Below are 9,783 nucleotides of genomic sequence, written 5' to 3'. Positions count from 1 at the left end.
AATGTAAATTGCTCTACGACAATCAAGTGACACCTCCAACTCAGGGGTTCAATAAGGCATAACAATGAAGGGTTATGGGGATTCCAAACTTTTTGTATATAAGGAATTTGGTAAAACACAGGGGAGGGGTGTGTGACCTGGATCCTTAGAGCCCCATTCACATGGGAAATTGAAAAAGCAGGTTTAAAACCTGCTTCAAGAATTTTCACCAATGACTCCTCTACATTTCTTTCCTTATGAAGGGAAAAAGTCGTCAAGTGGGTGCTCGAACTCCCAATGCTACCGCAATATTTGCACATGTAAATGGGGCTTAGGGTTCCACCACTTATGCCCTCATCCCAGCTGGAGCAGTCAAGAGATTTTACATTTGAAGCTAATGCTCAATGTACTTGCAGGAAGAGCATGACGTGCTGTGTCGCAATTGGCAAACAATTTTATCATTTCTCATATAATTGTATAATGATGTCAAAATAGTTGTGTTATATACATGTGAAGACATGGATTATTTGAATGCATTCTACTGCCTTTTAGAAATTATCCCTTTTTTTTAAACACCCTGTATGTTTGTTTAGGCCTGAAATGTAAATGTGTAAACTAGGGTCTGGGTTTGAGTCCTGGGAGAAACAAGATGATTTTTCTTTCCGAGTTCACCTCAGTATATTATCCAGAAAAGTTTCTTTTGATATCTTGGGCTGAGAAAAAGCCATCTATCTCTCTCTCTAAACCGTCCCACCTAGGGGGAGGGGGGGGCATTTCCTGAAATTAAGAGAGGCTACTAATGTCTCTACTTCGGCACTTGCGCCACAGTGAGTGGAATAAGGAAGACAGGGTCGTCTCCAGTGGTGTAGATGGTAACGTGCTTGTGCCGGTATGCAAGAGGCCCTGGGTTTGAATCCCAGTAGAGACAAGATGACTTTTCTTTCCGAGTTCACCGCAGTGTAATATCCATGGGCGATTCTGTACTCTATTTTTAGAAGTGAAAAATGAATAATTTTATATTTCCTAAAAAAATGCATTCAGAGTGTATTTAAAATTCGGATAAAAACAAAATTTCCAAGTGTGGTCAAAAAAATTACTGCACGGCAGTTCTAGTGTTAACACTATGTTATAAATGAAATATTAATATAAAATAATATTTCATTAATATTAATATAATTATATCAATGAAATATTTCTTTTTAATGTTCATAAATTTTTTTTCTCAATTTTTACGAATTTCATTATAGATCAAAGTGAATGTAAATTGATGAGATGCTGCTCGAGTATGCATAGCAAACAAAAGGTGATTAAATGGGAGGCAGTTTTAGCTGATGAATATCATAGGCCTGTAGTTGTAGGTAAGAATGTCATTTTATCAATCAATATTTATTTTTATTGAGACATGATTTCAAGTCGCATGATGCTGCTCTTTATCAATGCCTAAAATAATGAATACCACAGTATGTCAGGCACCGTTAGCAACCAGTATCATCAACTATACTTTGAATCTGGTCTTCCATGGGCAACCACAAAGCTCTAATTTGATTCTTTGATAATAATTCTTTTGTGTCTCTTTTTTTATGCTATGCCACTGGTGGCCAACCTTATTTCAAGCTGTGCCACTATCTAGGACAGAGGTTCGAAAACTTTCTGTTCTATCCCCCCCCTCAGAAATTTTTGATTCTCATCACCCCCCAACTTAGGTCAACCCATAGGATCCTATGTCACATCAAGAGCTCCTACTGCCCCCAGTAGACCATTCCATCCCAGAGTAGGTGATATTGCCCTTTTTGGTGCGAAACACTGTGATATAGACCATTTTTGATGCACATACCACTCTTTAAAATATAACATATACACTATACATCCTGTTTTATGAGACACATTAACTGTCTCCTTTGTAATGGCATATGTATGTCTAAATTGAGATGTAAAGGTATATGTATGTCTAAAACTTTCCTAGGGTACCACGTTAACCAAAGTAAACATTCCTAGAGTCATTGTAGAGGCTTGCGAACCATTGTTGCTCGGCAATTTTTTACTCAGTTCTGGTCAAGTCTGTCCCAACTTTGTATGTATGCAAAATTTAGTGATGTATATAGATACATGCTCCCCCCCCACCCCGCATAAGGTCCCAAAGAAAACAAATTTTCTTTTTTCCAAAATTCATTTCGGAAAGTATATTTAGAAAGTATTTTTGTTTGATATACTGTTACACATGCACATTATCCAAAACCTGTACAGTGACAAAGTATTGAATGATACATGTGCATGGCAGCACAATTTTTCGAAGACCATAGCATAATACTTTATAAACAAAAATATTTATTCCCTTTATATTTATAAAGCAGGATCTGACCCCATTTTGAAATTGTCTCCTTGAAAATGATTTCAGAATATTTCATATAGGCCTAATATTTTATGGAAACAAATTATGCGTTGCTTATTACTTGTTTTTTCTTATGTAGAGAAAATGTTTGTTGGGCGAATAATAGGCAAAAGTGAAACATCTCGTTTATTAAAGTGAGTATATTTACTTTGATTCTTGTTAACGTCTTATTATATTATATTAAACCAGAGAAACCTATCTGAATAATTGATGATCTGTATTAATGAGATTGTAGCGAAAATGTGTTTGGGAACCTTTTGCATTGTAGGAATATGCAAATTACAGTTACGAGGACTAGTCATTTTCTATAGCTGGTAGCAGGACACTACTATAGCCCAAGTCAATAAGATACTCAGTCACTGCTGCACAGGATGTTCGGAAGGAAGTACCGCCAGTAGCATACATAATTATTATTTATCAGTACCTTTCCTGACCCAGAGGTGCAACAGAAACGGCAATAAAATTATCATTGAACACATTGCTATCCCAGGAAGTCCTCCCCCACTGAGGGTTTAGCCCACTTACCTCTGTGCAAGACCTATAAACAATGACAAACACTGCTGTTCGGAATTAGCAATAAACTGTAGCTCCTGGTCTAACTAGCCCTTGTGTGTAGAAAGGGACTATGGCGTGACAAAAGTTGCCAATATAGCTGGCAGCATGTATTTTGAAACACATCAGGGCATTTCAGTGTTACTTACTTTGTCCCTATGTCAAAGATTGGGGTCGTATCTGTTTCAGCATAACAACATGATCTGATGTACTGCATGGTTGGTTAAGCAGTAGTTTAATAAGAACTTCTCAGAGTACTGACCTCAATCTGATTGACGCTCTTTGGAATGAGTTGAAACACTACCTTGCCAAGTTATTTGTCTTCGCTGTCACAACTAGCTTATGTGTGAAAGGAGGAATGACCCCTCTACAACTATGTTTTTTCATACCTTGTTTGGAAACGCTTATAGTTTAATTGCTGCCTTTTGGTACCATGAATAATTTCTCTCAAATAGTATTTTTTTGTGGTTTATGAGTATCATTATATCAAGATTTCACAGCAATGTAAAAACTCTCTGATAAAAAAATGTTGAGTGTAATTGCAGTAAAAGATGGCTGAACACCATATTGATTTTGAAATGAAACCTAAATGTTTATAAACACTTGAAATGTGAGAGGATACTTTTTTTTTAATGTAGAGTATGTTGTCCTTGTGCTATGGTTTTTCATATTGTTGTCAATGAGATTGTCTCATTAAAATATTGTGTTTGGTGTAGATTGTTTTTGTGTACTTGCAGAGAAATATGTGCCATATGGCCTCTATGTGAGAAACCACATTTGAAACGTATCAGAAGAGTGGCATCAGCTGGTAATATTTTGCATCATTCTTGTATTTATAATGGTTTTCTCAAAAATATTGAATCAATTACCCTTATTTCACTGGAGGGGGGGGGGTATGTAAGAAACTCGAAACTCTTCTTGCAATTGGAGTATGAAGTATCTTCTGCTGAACTTTGGCTTTGAAATTATTTCTTTGTTGATAAAACTGCTCAACAAATTTTTTTTTCATGTTCCCAAGGAAATTTCAATGGTTTTAGGGTACCTTGGGACTGTTGATTTTAAAACCTGGTATTGGTTTTGCCAAATCAGCTCCTGTTTTTAAGATAATGCATACTTCCAACAATATCAATACAGTCTGCAGCCACCAATTTTTGCTTCAAATTTTTACTTTCAGTTCTTTATGTATTTCCCTATTTTATTCAATTTATTACTACATTTATATTATCATTTATTACTACATTTATATTATCATTTATTACTGCATTTATATTATCATTTATTACTACATTTATATTATCATTTATATTTACATATTATATTGCATACTATAGTTATATTTACATTATCAGACATCAGTGGCATATACTAATATTAAGTTTATTATTAGTTTACATTTCGCACGTCCCGAATGTGATTTGTATGTTGCTTATGTGTACTGCCGTTGGAATTTAACTTTCACTTCATCTCAAAAACTAGAGCGAATGTGGCAAAAACCAATGTCAGATTAGGAATTGGTGCCCTAAAATCACCTTATAATCACTGAAAAATCTTAGAACAAAATTAGTGGCGAGTATTGTTATCTATGTATTTTTAATTGCTGCCTGTATATTGAAGAAAACATGTATAGGCTGATGGAGTGATTCAGATTTTACACTGTAGGAAAATATCTGGCCAGTGATATCTATTCTGTATTTTTTGTGGTTGTGTAATGCAGCATTCTTTAGCATGCACTAAGCATCACCACTGCCTGTATGGATGACATGTTGCTGAATGGATAAAGAGACAGTTTAACTGGCAGGACTTTTTCGTCTCTTTATTGAGAAACTTATTTTTGCCATATTTTATCGCTGACGTAGCTTCTGTATTTCGTTTATCTATTATTCCTTGTGTTATAGCATAGGGAGAAATGTTCAGATGATAAAAAATGTGACATGATTTACACCACCATTCATCACACTTAAGAACCACAGAATGGGAGGAAAAATGGAAGTCAAATTATGGGCATTCCTACAGGGTCATAACTAGGATTTTTGTGAGATGGGGGTGGGGTGCAAACACGATTTGGCCTTTTCCAATCACTATGAATTTCTATGATTTTATAACAGTATTTTTGATATCCTAATATTTGCTGCTGCCCCCTCCCCCCAGTTTCAGCCTTGCAAGTTGTACAGTTTATATAGATGAAAAACAGAACAGGAAAAACACTATAACTTCGTACAGAAATGGTTGATTTAGATGAATATATTTCATGGGCATAAAGTAATTGGAAATATTGGGAGTATTTTCAAAGATATTGGGGGGGGGGGGTGTTTCAAACCCAATATTTTTATAGGTGTTATGGGGTTATTGAGATACTGGTAAATATTGGGGAAGGAAGAGCTTGAACCCATGGGCCCAATACAAGTTTATTATTAAGGAAGCCAAAGTTTTTGCAGTAGATTGTACTCTGAGATCATGAAAGCATGAGTAAAATTAGCTATCTAATTAAAAGTCATAAACTTTGGTTTTTTTTTGTTGAAAAATGTAGTTACAATATTTTTGTATCTCACACAATAATTGTAATAGCTCTTTCCTGTTTCCAGAATATTTTGAGGTCCTTCTCAAACCTGTTGATGATAAGGGTCTATGCAATGATTCCCAGCTGCGGTTATTGAGCGTAATGAAAAATGTGAATTTTGATACAAAAGGGCTTTCTGACACAATTGCCATCAATCAAATCCCAAAATACCCTCCAAAAACAAAATGCCAATTCGAGGAATCGAGCAGACTCTGGCCTGTGAAATTTCGTGAAGATAAATAGTAAGCAGCTCTTTGCCATTTTTTAATTTGAAAATTCACAACGTATTTTTATGTTTTTTTGTGAATAACCATTCTACTGATATTTTGTGTTAAAAAAAACTGCTACAGTTCAGGAAAATCATGCTGTTGGCGTATTTGTTTCATGGTATATATATCAAGTCAGATTATATGTATGAGCTATATAAAAATTTATCAATGCAGAAGTGACTTAAATAAAACTGTTGTTTAGTTATATGAATCATTTTGGTTTTCAGTGTAGAGAGTGTCCTAAATAACAGAATATTTAATGAAACGGAAGTTGAAATGATGGAATGTTTCATGAGAAAGTCCTTGGAAGTCTCGACTCATGGTGAAGTAAATGTTTCATAATCATAAACATGTTCTTTTGTTTTTAATATTACAATAAATTTTGACGTTTTGGTATTGCTGAGAAGAGGAAATATTGCTAAAAAGTCGAGAAAATCTCAGCAAAATAGTCTCTATATGAATTTTTCTTTTCTTGTCTGCTGTTATTTGAATGAAACATATTTCTTATGTTATGTTGATTAACAGGACTAGGCTTCTGTTACCATTGAATGATTATTTACCGTATTTGAATGTGTATGAGGAACCCCTTTTGGCCAAATTGGGTCTCAAAAATAGGAGGAGTTCCTTATACATGGATAGTATTATAGATATATCTTTTCAACTTTTTTCCAAATTTTAAGCCCAAAAAATCAGGGATTCCTTATACATGTTAAAATATGGTAATTCATACAGTCCATATTCTTAAACATGCATGCTTGCATGTGTATATGTGAAAATCTGTTTTACCCTTAAGTGGCGAGGCCGTATATATCCAGTCAAGAAAACCCTTTTTATTTTAGCATTGACAAGCACAGATACTTTGTAAAGATCAGAAGAAAGCCTAGTTCAATAAAAAATATATGGCATTTTAAAGGGGTTTGATTCCTGCTATGCCAGTTAAAGGGTTAATTGAAAGATTCTTCCTAGCTTTAGTTTTTTTCACTTCAAGTTATCATTGCTTTATTGGTTTTTTTTTCAATTACACAGATTCAAGTTGGAGCCACAGTGGTTGATCCAAAATCAAAGAAAATTGTCGCTATAGCACATGATCTTAGACATATTCATCCTATGCAGCATGCTGTAATGGTTGCCATTGATCTTGTAGCTAAAAGCCAAGGTGGTGGAGCATGGGATTTGAAAAGTATGTTTCTGTAGGTTTCTGATAAAATTTCATATTACTTCAGTGCTAACTACCATAATTTACTGCATATAATCCATAGGTACAAATTTTGCTACTTCAAGAAAAAATACCATCATAGTCAGCAGCAGTGTATAATCAACATGTGAAAATTTCATTCACTTGTAATGAAATTTTGAGAAATGGAAGGGGCTGTTCGTCATATTATTGTAGAAAAAATATTTTTCTATCCACCTTTATGCATCATCTATAAATCTTGAAAAAAAATTATTTTTTAATAAATTAATTTTGAAAATATTTACAGTATTTCGCTGCATTAGCGGCATGCTGTAAAACACAAAGGACACCAGCCTTTTCAGCATTAGGGTCTGGTCCATTCCCGGCTTGTAGGGGTAAAGAAAGGTTTTATAAGGTCCGCAATTTTTAGCCACCTTGCTGGGCATTTTGCCTGTTGTGGCTTTGTATTTGTTTAGCCAATTCAATGGATTTTTCGTATGGAGATATTTAAGAATTTTTTTCCAGAATCTGTGACTCAAATTTTCCAGCATGCCAGAAAATACAGGTATTCCTGGCATGCTGATCTCTCTCGCGGTTTCCTGGCATACCGACTTATGTGGAGGAATACAGTATTTCTATTTCAGCCTCTTATTTAAGGAAAAAACTGCAGATAAGACGCAGTGATATATAATAAACAATAAGAAATTATGTTTCTTTAACATATAATCTGTGGATTATATTAAAAAATATACAGTAATAGTTTCAATAAACACGAATGTTCCAGCCTGTGCCGCCACAAAGCCGGTCTGGAAGATATCTTGGCAATGTGATAAGCCCAGTGATAGAGTTTGGCATTTAGTGCCATGCTATAATTACTTAAAGTATTTACTTTCATCACAAAATATATTTAATTCTTTTTCTGATCAAACTGTAGCATAAATTGATGAAATTCATGATACTTGCACAATAAATTAATGATATCTATCTCGATATCATTTTCTTATGTTCCAGGTCCTCATTTATATTATTCAAACAGTAAGGATATTCACAAGGATGAGAATTCCGACAAATCCCTGATCAAGGGTGAAATAAGTCCAAGTGATGCCAAGAAATCTCTGCCCTATATATGCACAAGTTATGATCTGTATACTACTAGAGAGCCTTGTGTGATGTGAGTACAATAAAATTGATGAATTTATCTTTCCTAAAAGTGAACCACAATGAAAAACATTACTGAAACTTGACTTGAAATATCACTGTCATACATTAATCAAGTTCATTCACTGCCTTACTAAATTTACATAACTTATTTTTGAATGATTATGATTGGAAATTCAGAATAATAATGTTTGTCAAATTTGTTATGTTATTAAGAGGCAGATAAAGTCTCAGCATGTTTCAAATATCCTTATCTTTTTCATATTATAATGTGCCATAGATAATCATATGAATGGAATTTGGAAAAATATTAATTGGCACTTTGAACCATGTTGTCATCGTTTTGATAATTTTTTTGTATCTATGATGTTAGTGATGCTTGATTCTTTTTCCGTACAATAATTTGAAATAGCTTTAATCAAATTTTTGAAGTGAAACTTCTTTAGGCATGGGGTAATGCATTTTCAGACCCATATAAGGAGAAACAGGTGGAGGAACGAAAATGATGTAACCTTTCCTTTCCGTCAATGCAAAAGTGAAACAGAGGAACGAAAATAACATAAACTTTCCTTTTCCTTAAAAACAGTTGCCTGAACCATTTTGTGGTTTGTGCCAGGCAGTTTATTACCTTTCCCTACCCCCTTACCCATGACGCTGCTGGAATCGTATCATGTCCCCCTTTAGAGATGGTAGATGCACACAGTTTGGAAGAAAAGAATATTGAGTGAAGGTTGAGTGTGTTTTCCCACACTTCGATATCTTGCAACCAGTAAAAGATAGATGTAAGGCAAGATGAATCTAATCATGTCAAATCAGACTCAAAACAACCTAGAAAATTTTCACTTCTATCGTACGAGATTCTCATGCAGATTTTTTTTAAATTTAATTAGTTTGATTCTAACATGAAGTTGAGTTTAGCATTAATATGAAGAATGTATTTTATTTGAAGAACTTGTGAAACCATGAGACCTATTTCATTACATTATAATAATTTTTTGTGGTTTTTAAGTGTACCATGAATTTACTCACCTTTAAAATTTTATCCACAACATATTGCAAGGTAATATAATGGCATAACATACAGTATTGTGTGCATTTCTTACTATATTGTTTTGATATTAATTTTCACTTAGGTGTGCAATGGCGCTTGTACATTCTCGTATTCATCGAGTTTTCTATGGGACTTCAGTACCCTGGGGTGCTCTAGGTACAAAGTATAAAATACATCTTCAGCACGGACTTAATCATCATTACGAAGTATGGAAGAATGTCTTGGCAGATGAATGTGCCAGTTTAGAAGCAAATATTTTTTCACAATGTACAATTCCACCTACATCTGCATCTTGACGCATTTCTGTAAGTGTGCCTCCATCGTTCATCATATCATTTTAGGAAAAAAATAAATGATTATTTTAATGAAAAAAAATCTGAATTTCTCTCTCATTCCAAAAGGGGGGTTTATTTTTGCATCGATTTTTTAATGTGTATAAAGGATATTATATTATTTAATTGATACCTCTTTGTTTCAAAATTATTTATTTATTATGAATTTAGTGGCAGGTATTGTCAGTAATGTTGAATGTTATCAATATTAAAAAATGTTAAATTGGCACTTATTGGTCTTATGTCTGCTAGTAAAAAATACGGCTTGAAAACACTTGTAAAACAATCATTTCTGTTAGCAAAATATAACGATATTACATGT

At 33.9% G+C, this 9,783-nt stretch overlaps 1 protein-coding gene across 1 annotated transcript; it reads left to right on the top strand.

The window, feature by feature from the left end:
* The first annotated feature begins 2,448 nt into the window (after positions 1–2,448).
* On the top strand, positions 2,449–9,783 carry LOC149082161 (tRNA-specific adenosine-34 deaminase regulatory subunit adat3). Its single transcript, XM_089235678.1, has 7 exons — positions 2,449–2,502; positions 3,658–3,728; positions 5,503–5,719; positions 5,974–6,073; positions 6,773–6,926; positions 7,932–8,091; positions 9,212–9,783. The coding sequence occupies exons 1-7, from the start codon at positions 2,453–2,455 to the stop codon at positions 9,423–9,425; spliced, it is 966 nt and encodes a 321-aa protein (XP_089091804.1). The 5' UTR covers positions 2,449–2,452; the 3' UTR covers positions 9,426–9,783.

The sequence above is a fragment of the Pholcus phalangioides genome, unplaced genomic scaffold (genome assembly GCF_987345545.1).
Source record: "Pholcus phalangioides strain wild (caught in Gottingen) unplaced genomic scaffold, Ppha-v1.0 ptg000009l_1, whole genome shotgun sequence".
NCBI lineage: Eukaryota > Metazoa > Arthropoda > Arachnida > Araneae > Pholcidae > Pholcus > Pholcus phalangioides.
This window is presented reverse-complemented; position numbering and strand designations above follow the sequence as displayed.

What these genes read in the sequence shown, in the direction of transcription:
- LOC149082161 (XM_089235678.1), top strand. Translation starts at nt 2,453, where the DNA reads ATGTTTGTTGGGCGAATAATAGGCAAAAGTGAAACATCTCGTTTATTA. An exon ending in AAATTTCGTGAAGATAAATA is followed by an intron (nt 5,720 to 5,973) that starts GTAAGCAGCTCT and finishes TTTGGTTTTCAG; the next exon opens with TGTAGAGAGTGTCCTAAATA. An exon ending in ACTAGAGAGCCTTGTGTGAT is followed by an intron (nt 8,092 to 9,211) that starts GTGAGTACAATA and finishes ATTTTCACTTAG; the next exon opens with GTGTGCAATGGCGCTTGTAC.